The sequence below is a fragment of the Aythya ferina genome (assembly GCF_964211825.1).
Source record: "Aythya ferina genome assembly, chromosome: 2".
Classification (NCBI taxonomy): Eukaryota; Metazoa; Chordata; class Aves; order Anseriformes; family Anatidae; genus Aythya; species Aythya ferina.
In genome coordinates this window covers 26,358,146-26,379,553 of record NC_140297.1, presented here as the reverse complement: position 1 = coordinate 26,379,553, position 21,408 = coordinate 26,358,146, and the positions used below count along the sequence as shown (strand labels likewise).

Genomic DNA, 21,408 nt, shown 5'->3' with positions numbered 1-21,408 from the left:
AGATTACTGTAAACAATCACATGAGCAACAGGTACTGTAACTGAGCACTTCCTCTATTTTTAGCTTCTATCTACACAGAATGACAGATTTCTATTGGCCTCTGTAGAACCATAAACTCAGCTTTTCTTTCCAATACAAGATTCTGTCTCATATCTTAAAATCAGCTTGCTGTGTGCACTTATTTACCTCACGTCTAAGACCAGTCTTACAGGATGGTGACACACAGTGGAAAATGCAGAAACGGAAGTACACATTAGATACAGCATGTTCTTATTTATGGAAGCAAAGGTAAAAGCGTGGAATTAAGTGCAAAGTGAACAAACACATTTATTCAACACCATTGTCTCTATGTCTTACCTTCCTATGGGTCCCAGATCTCCAGAGTCCTGGCTGCCTGCGTCACTGGGTGTGCTCACTGATTTCGAAGAGGGAGACATAGGGGTTGGGACTAAATAATGAAAATAACAGGTATCCCATGTTAACACATGCAGCGACTGCACTGATGAAGAGCAGTGTCAGACAAATCAAAACCAATGGACCAAAATGATAGTGGATGGATGATTAGGAGAGTTTGAAATGGTGAAAGCAAATAAAGAAAGGAAAGAAAAAGAAAAGGAAGAGAGTCAAGTGAATTTTAAGTCTTCTAGAAGTGTTAAAACTGACATGAATTTAGACAGGACTGAAAGCCCAATGTGATTCTACAGCTAATCAGTGGAAGAGATATCTGTGGAAATAGCACTTTTTTTCTCACATATATTTTGAAGATGATTTGCAAAAGATTTTAAAGGTATGAAGAAATATCAGGGCCTTGTCTTGTCAGAAAGCTGAGTGAACTCTTCTGGTAATGTCAAGGAGGCAACAGAGCAAGCAAACTTTTCAAAATTTCCATTTAAATTAAAAGCCAATGTCCATTAGATATGTTCTAAGACTGCAGTGCAGAAATGACATCCCAAATAAAAGCTAAACAAGGAAATCCAGCTAGTTAAAATCATTTCCCAACATGGTGAGAATACACATTAGTTTGCTTAGTGATCTTGTTTTCTTAAGTAATTTAGGTTGTATAAGGTTGCCATTTTAGGTGGGACATGATTTCAACACTCAAGGAAAAGTTTCCCTTGGTTTAGATACTATTTGCAAAAGTTCTAGAAATGATTTTCTTTTTGGCTTGCCAGGGCTTTTGAAGCATATTTCATGCAAATCCAGTTTTGTTTCCTTTAACAGGAAAAGAAGTTAATAGCTCAAGGTCAGCCCAAGTTTAAGCTCTTCAGCAAGGAAGTAAAAAAATAAAAAAGTAGAAATATCTTGATTTCTTTTAAAATGGTTTCTCAAAAATATTTAAAATGAAGAGGTGGCTCAATTCAAGGTTTAATGCAAGTATTCTTCAAAGCAGCTACACTGAATAAAACACAAAAAGGGGTTTTAATGCAAAAAATAAGTTTTCCATTTGGCTTAAATCATGTGCATTTCCTTTCATAGATTTTACAGAGTGAAACTTTATACTATTTTGTTATGCTCTATAATGTATAATGACAGACCTGTCAAGAGACTTGGATTTTCCATGTGGTCAAACATTTCATATGGATTCTCACTAGAGACTGTCACAGAAATGACTGCAGCATGAAAAGTGAATTCATCTTCATGACAGTCCTTTGGCAGGTTACAGGTATATCATAGCTGTTTATGTATATTCACACACCATCCATATTCACAGTGGGATCAGGGTATCATATGCATATGTGAAGGCAGAATTAAAGCTTCCTTTGTATATTAATTGTAAGTGTATACATAGGGAATGAAAGAGGATAGAATGCTATTGTTTATCTAAAACAGATCATTTCATATGTGAATCTTCATGTTCTTTTGATAGTATCAAATACATAATAATTAACTAAGAACCAATAATTTACAATATGAATGTGTGTTATTTTTATCATATATAGAAAGATAAAATCCGTGGCTCCTCTTTGAAAGATAAAATGAGTTCATAAATAAATAAATTATATATAAATTGAAATAGAAATTTTAAATGCTCAAATATTAAAAATGTATCTGATTTTGTAATATCACTATATAATTTACAAAATATAGTTTAGGAAGTTCTCACTTTAGGGCCACCCAATGTGTCAGCCAGAACTTAATCAAGATAACCAATATTCAGATACTAAAAACTTTGCCACATGTATTTTTAAACTTTGCAGTTTCCACAACTGAAATACCACCAACAAAAAAGCAGTAAAGCACATGGAACCAGATCTGAAATCTACAATAATGATCTGATGATAAGTTTTTTGGTAATTGTGATTTGTCTTTTTACTTCTCCTCTCCCATTTTGCTTGATTTTTAGAGAAGATCAATGGGAGCTCCCACACAATTTTTCTCCTCCTTCCTTAGCAAACGCTTAATCTGTATTTATGAAACAGAACTTGGGGCTAATGAAGTACAGCATTTATTATATTATTTTGTGGGTCATCAGATAGATGTGACAGAAGATCTATTAATCCATCAGAAAAGAAATCACTACTGGTATGCAAAACCGCCTGCGTTACATTCACAAAAATTTCTTGAAGAAATGAAACGGGTGTTTCTGGCAATGATAAGTACTTAAAATGCCATGAGCTGGTATATGTGAATGGTATGGTGGGCATTCAAACAGAAGAGTTCACTTCACTAATACAGCCAAAAATCAAAAAAGCAAAGCATGCTTTATTAGAAAGAACGCATTCATTATGGCAGAACTGAATGCTTCACAGTATGCTCCTCTTAAATACCTAGAGGTGGTTCTGGAGATATACCAATGCTCTGTAACAAAGCTTCTGTCTCTCTTCTTTTGCGGTCTAGGTCAGAATCTTCTTGAGCTGGTTCCTTCTTTTGCTGTAGATCAGCCTGAATTAAAAATATATATAAATATATAAAAATTTCATCCACATAGAATGGCTTTCTCAGGCCTACCAGAACCCAGAAATAAGAGAAACAACATCTGCATTAGCCAGAATCCCTTATATTTGGGTCACCATTCTCTAATTTAGTAGGGCAGATGGATAGAAGTGGTACTCCAGACAAGCGGTTAGAGCAGTCCATTGAAAGAACCAGGCTTGCTGCCCAAGCACACAAGAGAACTGAACCCATTTTCTACTTCATAGTCTAGTGCAGTAACCAGTAAGCTGCAACGCAAAACACAGCTGGCTGTGTCTATTATTTTATCATGCCTGAAATATACCAATTACAGCAGAGTTCTTATAGACAATGCCTGGAGGCACCTGCCTCTCTATTTTGGATCCTATGTTTACTTCTGTATTGGCTGATCTTGTCTAGCCTCCGAACAGAGAGGTTTCCCTCTCTGTTGAAGCCGGAGGATAGGACATAAGGAACTTGCAGGGCGCCCCAGCCTGCTGTTGATACTGGTCTAAGATACAGGTTGATACTGGTCTAAGGTACAGGTACACTGGCAAACCTAGAAGTTCAGAAGCATCTCCATCTCCTCTGGTTTGGATGCAGCCAGGACAGAGGAAAACTCTCCAACTTTTACAGAAAAAGAACATACCTGAGCTCAAGCTGTTCCCACAAGCTAGCCTGAAGTATCTTATAGTATGTGAGGTTTTAGACAAGTCTTCTGCACCATCTACTCATCTAACTGAATGTTAGACTTCATTCCTGAAGACCAGAAACTTCAAAATCAGGCAGCATACCACATTTATGGTGCCACGCTCAGGCACTACAGCTAATTTGTAGAGCTGGGTGTCCTTAGCTGCATTTGGCTATATGGGCGGATGGAAAGTTCCAACCACAGCAGGATCTCCACAAGATGTAAAACCAGAGGCAGGGGACAAAGAAAAGAATTTAATAGGTTCCTTAAGACATTAGCTTGTCTCCCATCTCTTTAACTCATTAACAGGTTAGTGACAAACACTGAAAATGTTAACATTTCAAGTCTTGTTTACAGAGGACTCCCGTAGCACCTCTAGAAGCCTCACTGGGATGTGTGTCGGTAATTGCACAAAAATGTCTCAAATGAAAAAAGATTAAAAAGACAGCCAAAACTAGAACATGGATTTCTTGGATCACATCACATTTCCACGGTAATTCCATGAAATTCATGTACAATATTAAAGTGTCAGTTTAAAAGGAAACCAGTTATTAGTAAAGGATAACAGGTGCTTTAAACTATGGTAAGTGTTGACATTTGAAGGAAAAGAAACATAATCACTTAATGCTTCTCTGACTTTGCATGAAAATGAATATCCACTCCCTGTCAATTCTCACCTCTATTCCACTAAGTGACTGAATAAAAAGAAGTACAAATCCCTTAATGAAAAACCTAATGCATATTGTCAAGGACAAATAAACTAATATGTCAATCAAACTTTAACAGAACTGAAAGATGCACCCATGCCAGAAGATGAAAATGCAATTGCAATTATGTTATACTTTACTGGAGAATAATAATTGTAAATCTGTTGCCTTAGCCAGTAATCAAGCTGGTCTTCAGAGAACAAAATACATATTTAGATTGTAATGGCTTCAAAAAAATGTAAGACGTCTTTCTGTCTTTCTGCACTCTCCACTCCCTTTCCATTGAAGGAAAGCCCAGGAAAAAGCATCGTGGCAAATCAATTTTTCTTTCTATACACACATACACATCATGTTGTCTAAACTGTTGTCATCTGACAGCACGTTGGTTTTAAAAGCAATACCCTCATCCCAACTTTCTTGACAAAAATAAGCATTTTGATTTTAAGGCCAGACTGATGCAGGTTTCAGGATCTCATTCCTCATGACAGATACCTTGGAGTATACAACACTCAGCAAGACCATTCTGCAGAAATGAGCAGGCACTCTGCATATTTACCTCTTTCTTTTTCCTTTCTTCTTCCTTCCGTTTCTTTTCTTCTCTTATCTGAGCCAAACGCTGCTTTTTGCGCTCAAGTTCTGCTTTTAAATCGCTTTTGTCTGACATTTTGATTCTGCTGGAAACAAAATATGGAAACCAATGTGAAAAATAAATAAACATCTTCCCTATCTACTGAAAAAAACACCACAAACTTATATCAAAAATAGCACTTCTAAAATTGCTACAAATATACTCCTACATAAATGCTGCCCCTTGGAATACATCATAGCAAGCAGAGTATTTGTTTTGTAATTTTATTTTCAAGAAGTCAGACCAGAACATCACCAACCATGGAATATATTTCCAAATTGTCTTTATTAGAAAACCACCTTTGTGAAGAAAAACCATTTTTGTCTGCTGTTCAAACTAATGCTTTAATGCTTTTATGCACTGAAACTGATGTCTTTTGACTTTCATCAGATTCAACACCTCTGCCAGCCTGTAAGACCCAGGTCCACAAACAGATTTTGATTTTAGGTACCTGAAAGAGATGTGCCCCAAGCAGTCCGATGTATCCTAGACAACTAGGAATTTTAATGGCAAAAACTGGAAAATCTGGTAGCTTTTGCTTCTGCATGTGCCTTGAGTGACTGTTATCCCAGATTCCCCTCTCATTCCACTTGCTCAGCCAGGCACAGCCCGGCAGCCCCATTGCAGTACTCTCCACCACTCATTCACCCCCCAGTGGAGCACGCTAACCAAGCTGTGGGCAGGAAACTCCTCCATGCTCTCCAGGGAAAGCTGGGCCACAGCACCCAAAAGCCTGTGGACAAATTACAAAACCAGGCAACCTAAGAAAGCTGAACTTGTCTTTAACAAGGTGGCACGTGTTAAAGTCTTGTGCTCAGATCACCCTTCCAAGAGGCAGGAGGTGTGCCTCTTCTTCCTATGGGAACTCCAGTCAAACAAGCAAATCTGGCAAAAGCACTTCTTAGCTAATAGACCCCCCCTCCACCATTCAGTCTTAAACACAACTCTCTGTAGGAAAGTGATGTGAAGCCATGTTACACTAGTCATGTTGTGAAACTCTGCCAACCTACGCTGGTGTTACATGAGCCTTGAAACAGAGGAGTAGAAGGATATGAAGCCATATCATAGAGAAACAGGGACAGATCTCTAAAGATATCAGATCTCTGTGATACCAACCCTTTCCTACAGTTTTGAAACCTCACCAGTCTTTCACAGATTCATAATTTAAATCACAGATAATTTATTTATTCTCCAACATCATAACATCTAATGGCATTATGGGCAGGCATCTAACCGTATCAGTACTGATTTTCCTTTTTGCACTTCACTTCAGACAGCCCTGGCTAATGCAGACATTCACGGAAATGAATGGAAATTAACCTTTCCTTTCCTGTACTACTAATTCACACATCACTTACCACATCCCCCACTGCAACTCAAAATCAATCAGGTCAATGGCAACGCCACGTATTTGCAATGGCAGTGTATTGTTTGCTCAATGCACGGGAAATTACACGGCAGCTCTCCATTAATACAAATGAGAACTCCATCCATATTGCTCCCTGGGCTGGTTGACAACCAGAGAGTAAATAGAGTTGCTAAAAATTATATGGGACTTTCACTTGTCATCAATTCCTCTTGCAGTCATATGTTTCCTTCTCCTTAAAATGCAAAAGCATAATTAGCCCACAATGTGGAGGATGTTGCCAACAAAACATCACCTGCATATTAAGCAGCCCAAATGTTTTGTTGTCTTTGCAAGCTTTTTCCTCTACTGAGAGACCAGAATACAACGTGGAATCACAAAAGGAAAGTTCAATGCAAATGGCAGGCATAAGGGCAGCCTGAGGGATGCCAGAGGGGTGTCTGTGTGCAGAGCACACCACAGGTGATGATGCTCACCAGCCAAGCAACCAGCTGAAGCCCACCTGCAGGAGTCACACCCATCCTGCTCAGGACCATTGCAGGCTGTGCACCTACTGCAGCAGAGCTGCCCTTTCTGGCATGGAACCTGCTCGCCTTTCCCAGCTCGGGGCCTCCTGGATCAACCTACAACAACTCAGTGCATGGTACAGCTAGGAAGGACATTAAGCAATGAACAAACCCCACCACCAGGTGCACTAGGAAGACCATTTTTTTATTCCTCCCTCACTCCGATCCTATTCATGATGACACTTAAGCCATACTGCTGGGAGTCTGAGAAAGAGAAATCAAAACTCTCAGAAAATTTGCATTTGGAATCAATAAAACTAAGCAACAGCACCTTCGACAACATTAATTTGTGTGAAGATATTTAAGTGAGAAATGCCTGGAGATTTTTAATGACAGTATAAGTGGTATTTTGCCTACCAGGCTGCTCAGGATTTGCGGGTCTCTCAGATATGGTTGAAATCCCATTTGAAGTCATTTTCCTAATCTTTTGTACACATTTGAATTCTTATTATGAAGTTTCCCTCCAAGCCCTTTGGACTAGATAGAGTTTTTGCATCCTTTTAGTTCTGCAGTTTGGCAACAGAAAGCGAAATCCCGTTTCTATGCAGAAAATATGCAAATGCATTTTAAGGCTTATGACAGAAACCCGGAGGGTTTGGCATCCCTTTCAAGCTGTTTGTCAGATATCAATGAACGGCTTTCTAAAAATTCAATCCCTTCATGTCAGGGAAACTAACTTTTTCTCTGACTTAGGCATCAGCTACTTAGTGCCTGGCCCCTTCTTTACAATGCTCCAGTCAGGGTGATCAAATTCTGTTATAGCTTTGCCCTATTTTTAAAGAGACAAAACTTAAATACAACAAAGGTGGTGTATTTAATTTCTTTCAAAGAATGATGCCAGTTTGGATTTATAGAAATAATTTCATCTGAAGTTACTTTCTTCCTGCATATAGTCATTCCTTAGCTACCCCAACCAGCTTATCAACCTGAAAATTTGCCATTTGCAGTTTTAGCCCAAATTGAACACCAGGGATATGTGACCACCTTTCTCAGAGGTCAGCAAGTGTCAGAAAACATGCTAATGTACCCATCCCTCTGTTTGGCACTAACCATGGAGTTAATACTCTGTATTCATTACAGGGAACAAATTATTAATAACTGTCATTCCGTGTGCCAAATGGAAGAGAGATAAAGGCAAACATTAAAAATTATCTACTTTTTACATTCTCTGTGGTGCTGAATGTCAGCCCCAAGGCTCATGCATGACCTAATTTTCCACACTTTGGGAAAAGGTGCTGCTCAGAGGGAAGCTGTAAGGAGCACGTTTTGGAGTGAAGCCATTAAATCACCTACCTGACAGAAGGAGCACACAGGATTTAAGACACTGAAGACTGCATTAAATGTAGAAACAGTTCTCATAGTAGGGCAGCAGCCTTGGACTCCCCTCTTCAAGGGAAGTGCGCTATCTTGGATCCATTTTTTTTTTTATTTGACACAGTTAGCTGCCAAGTGACATTGCCTCAAAAGGAGAGTGCTCCCAGCCCAGCCCAGCCCAGCTCCCAGCCCAAGAGCTGAGGTAGGTTCTTGAGATGTGGCTGGACGTGAGCTGCCTTGCATGGAGAAGCTTGCACTTCCCATAGCCTAAAGGAATTCTCCTTTCTTTGAGGTACTGGATACACGAGTATGCTCCTCCTGGCATGATTGTTAATGAAACTTGACTGTTGTATTTCAAACTGTCAGTTTCTCCTGAATGAATCCTATAAGCCCCAGAGTCCTCTCTCAGGCTAGGAAATAAAGCCAATTCCACTTACACATGACAGGGTCATCTGACAGCAGCCACCTGAGTGTGTGCAAATGCAGAGCCGAGGCTCCTGGGGACTGCACTTTTGGGCTTCATCATCCACAGAGCTCATCTCACTGCGTCTGCACTTCCACAGCGTAAATGCAGAGCTAGCCTTACTATCAGTGCAGGCATAGTCAGAAGAGACGGGTATCCTAGGATGTGATTCTTCTTTGCCTAAAGCAGATGTCTAAAAGAGACTATGATTAACCATGCCCCAAAGCTGCCTGCTTCTCCCCAGCGATGATAAAGGGCCCCGGGTTTGTAGTCAAGTTCTCAAAATCACCATTGTCAGTGTCTCAAAGTGGATGAGAGGAATCCCACCCCTCATATCCCCCCAGCAGCTCCTGTAATTCCTGTCAGTGGGTGGAACAAGTTCTTTGGAAGGCCATCTACAGTAATCTTAAAATAATAATGGTGTTTGTGCAAACTTCTCTGCTACAAGGGGCGCACGCGGAACTACTCCATTACCGGTATTGCATAGGTGGCAACATCTCATGACCATTTCCTCTGTGGCAGCAGTAAGCATGGAAGATGCAAGTAATAATAGTGTTTTACCCTTGATTTGACTAAAAGCCATGCAAGTCCTTCTATAAGTACAAGCCAGTAAGCATTACAGTTTTACAACAAGCTACAAGGACTTTATTAATTATCATCACCACAATATTTGAGCAGGTATTTTCATGGACCATTTCTATGAGCACTTAACAGTGAGAACCACCACAGACACCTAAAGAGATCTACGACAACTGCAGAGCTAAGAAATTGACACTTGCTAGAGTAAAACCCCAAGTTACAGAGGTACAAGCAGTGGTAGCTCAGGTACTTGTGGACCTGTGGACTATACTCAGTCCATAGCTTGGAATGAATATAAAAAACAAGAAGCACAAAGTACACAACAGATGGTGAATAGATTAAACACAAAGTCAAAGAAAACGATGACAGTCCAAATTTTTTATTAGCAGAAAAAGAAAATGAGGTATAACATCTCCCTCCTCTTAAAGCCTGTACTTTCCTAGAATAGCATCTCGTCTGTTTGCCATCACCAAGCTCATCTTGAAAGAAACATCAGTTTCCAAAGCTAGTAGGAGATAAAAAAGCCTACAGATTTTATTGCTTCCTGGCAGTTGGGGAATTTTTACATGCTGTTCATTCAGTAAGCTGCACTGCAGTAGAGCTGTATTCACCACTTCATAAGCCTCAAAGTCTTTCCTGTTCTGTGATTTCCTATTTTGTCTTCTGCGAAAATCTCCACCTGTGATTATCAAAGAGGTTAATCAAACACCATTACATACAGCATTAGTCAGCATGTATAGCTAACCATAATTAATTGGTTAGTTAATACACTTTTCTAAAATATATGAGAGATCTGATACCTGTAGATGCTTTACGAGTATTATTTAAATGCCTTAATAAAAACCAAGTTACTCTTGAGTCCAAAGCTGCAAAATGTCTTTTGTTTGAAAGATAAAGTATGTAGATAAAATATATTACTTGGCAATTCTTGGTTCTAAAGAAAGACTTTGCAGAGTGGGAGTACTACTATTATTGAAACTATTACAAATGGAGTTTTCTACAGAAAGGAATGATTCATTTTGAATAAGGAACCACATTCATCTCTCTTTTGCAGAATCTAACACATTTCCTAGAGTTAGGAGAACTATACATTTTTACAATAGAAAATATTCCCATAGGATCTACCTAGGACTTTTACAAGTCAAAGTACAGATGTGAAGTATGAATTATACAAAGCAGATAAACATCTTTGGTCTGCAAGAAACCAGAGGGAGTTGTTACCCTAGCATAAATGCATTCTAATCCATGGTGTTCATTTTAAAATAGTGTTTGAAACACACTTCAAATAGGCAAGAGGGGCTAGAAATATCTCCTTGACAGCAGTTTTTAAGTAAATACACGAGTACCATCATGCATCAGAATATGCACTTGACATCAGTCACATAACATAAATATTTTTGTTAGATAGACACATCAATGTTTACTAGACCACAACAATGGGCAAATATTAGCAAATGCAAGAGCTTAGCAGTTGCAGTATTTTAAAGAGTCTCTTGTATGATGAATTCAGGGAAACTACATAAAATTGGAGAGACTAAGATTTGTTTTTTTACATAACCTTGAGGCAAAACAGACAGGCTTTTAACACTGCATCCGTATATTTATCCATAAATAAAAGCAGTTGTTAAGTGTTAGATTTCAGGGAATGTAACGTTTTTATCCTTCAGCTTCTGCACATTTGTAGCAGATTGGCAACGGTCTTGTACTTTGTTCTGTAAAGGTTTACAATCACAGCATCCAGAGATTTGGTACCGTGCACCTCCTGGTTGCTATGCAACAGGTCAGTGCATCTCTAGCCTATTTATTTGGAGGCTGACAGGGTATAAGATATGTGCCCACAGCTGCTCAATTATGCTTCCCTTGTAATCTATTCCCATTTAATTTTTTCACTCTTGCTCTTCCGTAATGGCCCTTCTACAAAAAGAACTCAGTTACAGCAGAATTACGGGGTCCTGCTGCATAGAAGCAAAGCTCTTCTATTGCCCATTCTTCTGGCACTAGGCTTAGGGGCAATGGAGTTGCTCTCCTGCACATCATGCCATTCTCTCGTGTCTCCTCATTCTCTTAAATTTAAAATGACCTTTTCAATGCCAACAAGCATAGTTCCACGAAAGAGTCATCAGAGTTGAAGAGAACAAGCTGCTGGCAACAACCTGCTAGAGATAAGTAAGAAAAACACAGCATTCCAGCTAGAATTATAAAGAAACTAAGTATTACATAATAACAGGTCACTGCAGCAAAGCTGCTGCCTATCTCCTACTAAATATCCTTCCTTTATATTGAGTCACACAGAACTCTCTGGGTATACTACCTCAAAGCAAGTAAATTGTAAAACAGGTCTTTTAAACTGCCTTAGATTTCCCCTCAGTGAACATTATCAAGCACAGTTATAACTGCACAATGACCTCACGTGGTGCTGGGAGATGATCCTCAGTGATGCAGCAAACACTGACCTGTACCTCCTCAGGATCCGGCTCAGCAATACTGCCCTAGCTGTAAAGAGTGGAGGTTTTTAATAAAACAATCACCTGCATGCCTGAAAACATTTTGACCTTGTGGAATAGAAGATCTCTGGGTATTCTTGTTCATTTTCCTCTCTATCCGTTTCTGTTACCTTTTACTGTTTGGCTGTATGTTATCTATTCTATGCTATCTTTTGCAACTTTCCCAGCTTGCTTCAGAAAGGAACTGGAGGACCTGGCAAGATAAAGAACATTTTTGATATTTAAAGAGAACCAAACGCAAGCTATAAACTGGTGTGATTTTAGAGATGGATAATGTGAAAGAGATGACAAAATCTAATCCACAGCTGAAGATCACTTGTCTAGACAAATAAGCACCCAATATTTCATGTTTCTAATTTCAATTTCTTTGACATGTCTTTTTTATACAAGACTTGTATTTCAATGGTATCTGCTGCTAATGGACCGTCACTTCTTCACAACCTATACAGAATATTTGGTTCTATGTAGATCTTCACTACAACAGTACCAAAGTGCCTCCCAGGAGTATGCTAACAGCTAATGTAGAACTACACTTCAAGCTGTCGGTTAGTCTCTCCTGAAGTCTTCTCCATCCTGCCAACACTTCAGACATTAAAACATATAATTCCATTCCTTATTGGGGAATGGAAGAAAAATGGAAATGAGGAATGGAAATATGAGTGACCTCTCTGACTTTTCTACCATCCTCTAGAAATAATCCCAGTGGCGTGTGGCCAGCAACCTGATACTTCAAGCCATTTACCCAAACATGAAAAATGCACATTCTAGTCTCTGCTTCTGAACCCAGTTATGACAACTGCCAGGTAATCGAAGAAGGTATGCTGCTGACATACAGGCTTTACTGGAAGACTTACCCAGATATCAGTTCTTTCTTAAAACAAAAATATCCTTTACTTTGAAGTTGATGTTTGTGATTATGTAATTAGACTAAAAACTACACACACTGATTTAATCTCTGAAATCAATATACCTAAAGATTTAGAAAGTAGGCAATAACTCCTGCTGTAAGAAATATGTTGAATATCTCACACAATTTCTCATCATTTTTAGGGAAGCAAAGTGGAAGGAACAACACTACCATTTCTTTTGTACTGCCCACTGTTTCCTCCTCAATCATGGTAAAAAAGCAACATGATGGACCAGAGCCAGTCATCCCTACTGATCCTCATATGTGGAAAAAAATATGCTAAGATAAAAACACATGACTATAAATGCAGATGTCTAATGGCATATTTTCAAAGACATTTAAGAACTGCAAATAATTTGTATATGAGAAGGGAACAAGAACCAAATTCAGGATATCTGTGCACTCTAACACTGGTTTGGCTCTGTGAGCTTCATGTTCATCTGAAATCTTTGAGATTGGAGATTCAGACTTAATGACAGTCGATGAACTTTATTACATATTTGACCCAGAGAATGTACCATGTGATAATAAACCAGAGAGATATTATTTTGTGACATTCACTATGATCAGTACTTAAAAGATCCAGCCAAGCTGAAGGTTGCACTGCACTCAGTGCCACAAAGACAAGGGAAGGGACTCTTCCAGCCTTGAGGAAGTTTTGATTCAAACGGCACTGACTTATCCAAGTTTTACCTAGGAAGATCTAAGGCAAATTAAGGACGAGGAGTTAAAGCTTCTCAGGGGGCTGTTACTACAATGCTCAGCAAGGCCATTTTAGGGCATCTGATCCTATAAAGATCCCTTCTTCACCCCAGCTTCTTACGGATGTCCTGGACTGAGAAGTCGTCGTGCTGAACAAGCTATGAAACTGGCATGAAACTGGTTGGAAGCTCCACACTTCCCTCAGAGGCTGGTGTGTTAGCCCTGCCAGAAGGCAGCTACCTTTCAGACTGAAAGCCACCTGCCTAGTGTGGCTGTAGGCTAGCAGGTGAGAAAGACCAGAGGCGTGGAGAGTACTTTCCTAATCCCTGAAGCTATTTTCTAGTGTTTTCTTTTCTGCCAGAATTCACTGGCTCAGGAGAAGCAGATGCAAGAGAGCAAACACTAGTCCCTAGCTGAGGCCCCTAGGTTCTAGCCTTTGTTTCAGGGTTAGTTTATATTATATCCAATGACTGTTTAGCTTAAAGTACAACACTGTATTTAGTAGCTGGAGCCCAGGACTCTTTTCTTGCTGGGTGCTTGATGCAAGGAGCTCGAGAGTGTTTTCTTTTGTTTCCCACATGCTTTGTTGTGCCCAAAGAAGCTTTAATACTTGTGTGGAGCAGCTTCAGTAGGAAATACTGGGAGGGTGACTTCTGTAGAAGACATACATACAGATTGCTTAATAGAGCACAGAAGTGGGCAACAATTTCTTTAAGGAAAGGTAAAAATTTGAGGTCAGAATTTGAGCCCAGGACACCAGTTCGATGCCACCAGTTCTCTTCAGGGAAGGAACTCAGTGCTACAGATATTTGTGGAACAGAAACTGACTTTTACTTGTGGTTCTTAAAATATGGGACCACTGCAGCCAGAAACCAGCCTGGTCCCCATGCCTTGTCTCCAGCCACATTAAACTGTAAAATGTATGGGCTTACTGGTTCCCACAGTTCCTCCTGAGGGTTAAGAGGGGAGCACAGTTTAAAAAGCCTAGAAATCATTGCAAAACCACAAGAGAGAACCCAGGAGTAAGTGTGTAATACAGTTAGCCTGTTAGCAAAAAATTACCTTTATGTGAAATGAGAAAACATAGTAGTCCTTTGCTTTATAAATACATACAGGACCTCTTATTTTAAGAAAAATAATTCAAAGAACTCAAAGGTCACTGACTAATTACAGTTATGTCTAATTCTAATTACAGTTATGTCTAATTCTTAAAATATTTAGTGATCTCACTAAATATTTTAGTGAGATCAGAAATTTCCTTGAGAAGAACTTTAACCAAGTTTACTGAATCAACACTGAGAAGGCGTGATCTTCACTTAAAGACTTAAAGACAACACCAAAATGGACTAATACTAATATTATGCCATATTATAACTTTGTTTGAAAAGCCTTATGTGTCACGGTGGCTGCCTAATAGCTCTTTTACTTCCTTGTCCTCTGATTCATGGATACAATGTAAGTAAACAATAAAAATCAGTAAGTGTCTTGTACATAAAGGAAGGGCTGCTGTACAAAGTGTGGGGCAACGTTAGAAGTAAAGCTGCAAAGACTTCTTTTTTTAATCTTAGCTCCTTCCAAAGAATATAATCTACTGTTACCTTTTGACTTCTACACTTTGAATGTATGAGAAATAAATTAAATCAATATACTTTATAATTATCAGATAAAAATAGTATTGAATTTGCACTTTTTTTTTAATAAATATATATGAAGAGACCCTGGCAGGCTAACAAACTAGGCTTTCCTGTGTTTTCTTGCTATTAATCAATTTTCCGTGAAAAAGAAAATGTTGTGGGAAATAATGGGGCAGTTTTCCCACGGGCTCTTTCAGTCCAAACAGAGAATGGCATCACTGTTTTTTTGTCTCCAGTACAATACCCTCCTATCCCATCAGCACAATTTTTTTTTTTTGTATTATTATTACTACTATGGAGATCCTGAAAGGCAGGAATACAACATTCACAGGCTTTGCCAAGTGCAGCAGATTATGTACATGAATAGCTAACTGCACACCAGGGGGTATGATTTAGGTCAGATTTCTTATTTCATTCCAAAAGGCTATAGATTTTTAAGCCATTCATTGTTTAATGCATCACACAGGTTACATCCATGCTTATATATAACATGAAATATCTTTTCACAGATTTTTCCAGAAGTAATTTGTTTTCCTAGGCAATGAAGACTGGCAAAAGTTGATGGTCTGTAGCAAACTGCTATGAGAGTGTAACAAAGCACTATGAGTACTCCCAGCTAAAAAGGGGCAATGAAAAAAGAATTAATTTAGTAGCAAATGAAGAACTGAAATCCTTTAGGATTATGATACAAAAAAAAACCTATCTGGTTCATCAGCTGCTCAAAATGTAACTAGAAACAAACTTGCAAAAGAAATACAATGTCATACAACTTTGAATAGTGTGATTAGTGAAAATGGTGATTCGCTTTTATTGCTCAAAGAGAAGACAAACATGCATTATGAAGGTAGTCACATGAGATTAGATAATTCCCCGACTTTGTCTGCACTATGAGAGTCAGAGAAGAGAACCTGTTAAATGCTCACTCTTTAAACCAGCATGGACAGCTTCAAACACTAGGAGCCATCCTAGATAGCAGTCTCTTTTGTTTGGTTTTTAATTTGACCCTGTTTTGTTAAATATTTTAATTTCTCAAAATATACAATAGAAATCATTTGAAATGTCTTTGCCCCAATTACCAAGTGACCTGGTAACCACTCCAATCCTAACAGCGGTGGCCTAATGTGCAAAACATGAAACAAGGACATGCCTTGAATAGTATGGATTTAATACCACTGTCTCTGCCCTTTAAAAGCTAAGATCTGTGTTAATGGATACAGAGCAGAAGGGCTAAACAGTTTAAAGCAAGAGAGATCCATACTTTCCCTGCATGCAGTATAGGACCTCCAATGATTCACTCTAAATAGTAACAAAGCAGAGTCCAGGGGACAGCTTTTTCTGTAAGATTCAGCCTGAAAATATTCAAATCATGCATTACAACAGGCTTGAAGACACATAGATCCATATATCCTTATATATCCTTATTTATATTTAGTCATATTAGGCAGTTTTGTATCATTGCAGTAAAACTCCCCCTTGTTTGAACACAGAACCCTCCATGTCTTTCTCCTGGACCAAAGTGAAAAATGAGGATAAATAAATGAGGAGCAAGATTTGGAATTACTCCTACCACACCACAGAAGGAAGGAAAAAAAAAAAAAAAAAAAAAAGAAAAGAAAAGAAAAAAAGAGGAACTAAAACCAGTTCTGTCCTAGGGAGAGAAGACAAAAGAGAAGGGAAGACCAGTGAGGAGGGAATGCGACATTAGTATCAGCAAGAAGGAAAAGAAATCTAAAAAGGAGAAGATATCAATGGAAACAAAATGCTACATCCTTCAAAGATTGCCTGTGTTACCATTACCTGCTGAGTGGCAGTAAATGAGCCTTCTTCGGCTGCTGAATTACTCAATAAATACTCTAGGGCAAAACAGGGTCAGCCAGCAAACACCTGGGGAAGATATAGCGTAGGACTGAACTGGGTCCGTAAGGACTTCAGGGAAGTTTGTGCCTCAGGAGAATATACCCTAGTCTCTCCAGATCAGGCAAACTGATCTGCAGGTATGGCAGCAGTGTTAAATACGAAAATAGAATAACATGTATTTAAAGATTAACAGCCAAGAATCACAAGTCATCTGAGCAGTGTTTAATCATCAGGTAACACAAGTATTAGCATGCAGGTCAAGGCAGAATTTACACAAAACCTCATCCAAAAACTGTTAAATCAATGCATAAACTCTTTTTGACTTCAGTAAGAATTTGGAGATGCCTCATGGTCTTCAAACAACGTACATTGCTGTCTCCTGGCATCACTCTGGAGGCAAGGCCATCATAGCTCTCGCAGGTGGTGAGAGATGCCTTGTCTCCGTGAGACCTACACATCAGTCTGCTTCACGTCTTCCTGAATCTCCTGCCGTCTGCCTGGAAGTAGCCATTCCTCACAGAAGTTGGCAAGATTACGCCACCTAAAATGAACAGTACTGGAGGAGCAGGCTCATGTATACTGTGTAGTGCCTTATTTTGAGTGCTTGCAGATGGCCAAGTGAACAGCAGCTCCCAATGTCATGTTTGCCTAAAAAGAGCTAGCATGGTTTTAGATGGCTGATTACCAAGTAGCAAAACGGACATATTGTCTATACGAGACTCAGAGGGAGACAGTGTCTCCCTCAGGCTGCCATTGCAGATTTTCAGATGCTTTTTTTCCCCAGATTTTTCAAATTTTCTGTTTTTAAGCATGTCATTTCTGTATTACCATTCCTCCCTGCTTTTATAGGTCAGCTGAGTGGAAGGCCATACAGTCACTCATCTGGAAAGCAAGCTTCCTTACAGATATATAAATGTGTGCTCACCTGTATAACCTGTGTTGCTCAGATGAACTAAAATAAGCTCCACTGGCAAAAGCGCTATTTTATTAATTCAAGATGCATCCGTACTAAGGGCACTTTGCCAGCACACTCCATCAGTATTCCTGCTGGAAAATGTCCCTTTTATATACACAAACTACATCTACGGTCATCGTGGTTTGCTTCATTTAAGGTTTTTTTAAATGAAAACACAAAAATATAAGAAGAGCATTGCACAATGTCTAGCTGTGGCTGCAGAAAGACTGAGATCACACCTCTGCAGATATGAATATCCCCATGCACCTCAGTGGGGACTTCAGTGTTTGCCCTCTCTAACTTCCCTGGAAATTACAGCCCAGGGGTAGGACAGCAAGGATCTTACATTTAAGAACCCACCATCACCTCCAAGTAGCAGCTCACGTTGGCAGTAGACATGAGACTCTGAAAGATTCCTAATTACTATTTCTGTTGTTAGTCAAACCATGCCAAAGGAGCTCAACGAGGCTCTTGAAACGTAGCACTAGTTAATAAGCCTGAGCAGTCCTAAAGAGAGACCGTGAACACATTTTAAATCTCTGTGAGAGGAAGTCAAGTTTGAGGAGCTGAAAGATTCCACCTAATTACTTGAATCATTAGTATAAATTGGTAAGGCTCTGAAAAACAGCATACATACTCTTTCTTTCTATAACCTCATCTTTTCCTAGTTTGCTCCCTTATCTCTTTCCCTCTCAGCCCAGTCCACTGCAATGGTGAGACCTCTGCCGCAGCACATTGCATCCAGCTCTATCCAATATTCCCTCCCTCTCTTCTTCCAGACTGGAAAACCGATAGCAGCAAGGAATGATTGTGGAAATCTGTCTTACAAAAGAAAAGAAGAAACAGCAAACCTGATCTGTTAATTTCCTTGAAATCAAAGCAGCTAAGTTCTTGGTGCATCACTTAGAGTAGCTGCACTAAAGACAGCTGCTGAACCAAGCCTTTTATCTATGCGAGACAACATAAAAGGAACCAGGAAACTGACGCTGGAAAAAACAAACTGGAAAACAAACAAATGCATTTCAATAATGAAAAAAAAATGCTACTGAAGGGCTGTAGCACACTGTCCTTTCTTCTACAGAAAAAGCTGGAAGGTCAGCTTCTTAATTTGGGACCTGCAGGGTACAAAAAAAGCGTTTGCTTGAATGTCATTTGAGTAAACAGATTTCCAAATTCTCAATAATCGCTGCTTGTGTAGGGTGTGGTTTACCACTGCTCCCTTAAGGAAGATTCTTCTCTTAAATTGCGGATAAGAAGGCACTGCAGTTATTGTAGTTCTAGGGTAAACTAATGTGAGGTAGAGGTGTTTAAAGCTAGGAAAAATCTCACTAATCCAACCCTAAACAATCTCTTGCACCTTCACTTATCTGGTATCGTGTAAGCACATCATAAGTCTTTCAAGAATCAAGGAAGAGGATAGCAAAACGCAATGCCCAGAACAGTCTGTGCACAGAGGAGGAGTGGAAGGTGCAACACGTTTTGTATTTTCATGGACTATAAATTGATGTTTCTAGGAAGACAACATGGAGCACCTGATGATTATGACATGAAGCACTCCCAGGGACAAAGACCTGGGTGCAGCCCCAAGGCAGGGAATGAATAAAATCATGCTGAAGAAAGCCATTCTTGCTGAGAAACACTACATAGAAATTACTGAAGGAATTTTATCCACCCTTGTAGTGGAGACTCCCACAAGAGATATCCTCTGAAGTGGAAAGCAGGTGGAAAGAGGAACTTAAGAAAATCAGAAAGCAAAACACAAAACTTCTTCCCATTAACGTAACAAGAACAAATGAGGCACTTTACCAAATCACATCAGTGGCAACAGCAGTGAAATTCCTCCCAGAGGCTCTGATAACACCATCTATCAGGAGATAGATGCACGATTTGGATTTCCATTCTGAAAACAGATTTTGCAGCACCGTGCTTTGTAATATTTAGAGTAATTTCAGAGGTAATTCAATGGCCTCACGCAGAAACGAAGAGCTGACAAAATTCTATGACAGGATAAATTACTAGGTGCAGTGCCAAAGCCACGTGCTGACTTCACATCAGGTCTTTCCATTTCATTCCCCGTATAACAGCAGGTTACATTGCTCAGTCTGTTTAGGATCCTTATTTTTTATGTAGTTACAGCTGAAATTTTTACTTTTTGCCAATGCTAATATTGATGGAGAACCACACTTTGTTCTGGTCAATGAAACAAGGGCTTTGTCTGGGGAATATCTAGGGGCCTTACGCTTTTGCTGACCCAGAGGCATTCCCGGGGGATGTGACTGTAACAACATCCTTTTGAAAATGTATTCCAAGCGCTAGCAAAAAAAAAGGCCTCTCACCCTTTCAGGGAATTACCTTTGGAGCTGGAAACGATCTAATTCTCCATCTGCTGTCGCTGCAGACTTCGGCAAACCCTCTGTTGCTCACACTGCAAAAAAAATAAAACAAAATTAGGTATATTTATGAAAAAAATAAAGATGGGAAAGTTGTTTTTTTGTTGTTGTTGTTTTTTTTTTTTTTTGGGGGGGGGAAGGGGGGTGTCTTCTTCTTCTTTAACCTCCTCGGTGCTGAGGCACAGGCAGGGAGGTTTAAAGACTGCGGCTGCCCTACGGGCGGTCTGGGATCGGGGTCGGGGTCGGGACCGGGACCGGGACCGGGACCGGGACCGGGATCGGGATCGGGATCGGGATCGGGATCAGGACCAAGACCAGGACTGGGATCAGGACCAGGGCCGGTGCCGGTGCAGGTGCGGGGTGCCGGCGGCCCTCCCTGCCGCTGCAGCCGCCCGGCCTCACCTCGCCCATCTCCCGCAGCGGGTGCCGGCCTCCCGGCACCCTGCGAGGAGGCAGCACCGAGGCTCCCCCCGGCTCCCCCCGGCTCCCCCCGCAGCCCCCGGCCGTGCCTCACCTCTGCCAGCCGCCCAAATGGCCGCTGCCTCTTCCTCCTCCTCCTCCTCCTCCTCCTCCTCCTCTGCGGAGCGCGGTGCCGCCCGCTCCCGCAGCAGGACCGCGGGCTGAATGTGCTGTCTCACGCTGGACAGGCTCCTCCCGAGCGCTGCCGCCTTCCTCCTCCCGCCTCCTCCTCCTCTTCCTCCTCCTGCGCGCCCCCGGCAGCGACACCCCCTGTCGTTGTCGTTGTCGTCGTCATTGTCGTTGTCGCCGCCGGGGCGAGCGGGGCGGGGCAGTGGGGGCAGGTGGTGGCCCTGGCTGATGGCCCCCGGCCAGCCCCCGCCAGCCCCCCAGGCCCGGAGCCCCGTGGGTCGGGGCAAGCCCCGAGCCCCTCCTGGCCACCAGCAGCTCCCCTCGGGTGTCACCCCCGCCTGGGTGCACCACGGCAGCCCAGCTGCCAGCCCTGCAGTGGCCTCGCCATTGTCCCCTCAGGACCTTAAGCATCACCCCCACGGCTGCCTCAGTGTCCCCCACGCCAGCCTGGCCAGCACCTCCACACTGACCTAATTAGCCACCTGATTAGCCACCACCTTCAAAGCAGTCTAGATGTCAGTCCCCTAATTGCTACCCTACAGCCACCTCAACATCATCTCCGTGGTGGCCTGGCCATCAACCCCATCATAGCCTGGCCAGATGTTGTGGCAGCAGGGAGGTCCCACCAAAGCCCTGTCCATCTGGGGAACCAAGGGGAGAGCTCC

The 21,408-nt window shown here is 40.9% G+C and overlaps 1 protein-coding gene across 8 annotated transcripts in view; it reads right to left on the bottom strand.

Annotated features, from left to right (window-relative positions):
* Positions 1-20,813, bottom strand: part of DYNC1I1 (dynein cytoplasmic 1 intermediate chain 1) — a 188,842-nt gene extending 168,029 nt beyond the window's left edge. For 2 of the 8 annotated variants that reach the window (XM_084510209.1, XM_084510213.1), the window contains exons 1-5: positions 20,670-20,813; positions 20,118-20,190; positions 4,847-4,964; positions 2,769-2,883; positions 358-499 (exon numbers count right to left, since the gene is read on the bottom strand). In XM_084510209.1, the coding sequence (XP_084366335.1) occupies positions 358-499; positions 2,769-2,883; positions 4,847-4,954 (365 nt within the window). In that variant the 5' untranslated portion in view covers positions 4,955-4,964; positions 20,118-20,190; positions 20,670-20,813. The remainder of the gene's footprint in view (positions 1-357; positions 500-2,768; positions 2,884-4,846; positions 4,965-20,117; positions 20,191-20,669) is intronic. The other 6 variants (XM_084510211.1, XM_084510215.1, XM_084510214.1 and 3 more) reach the window with 4 other exon arrangements.
* Positions 20,814-21,408: the final 595 nt, after the last annotated feature.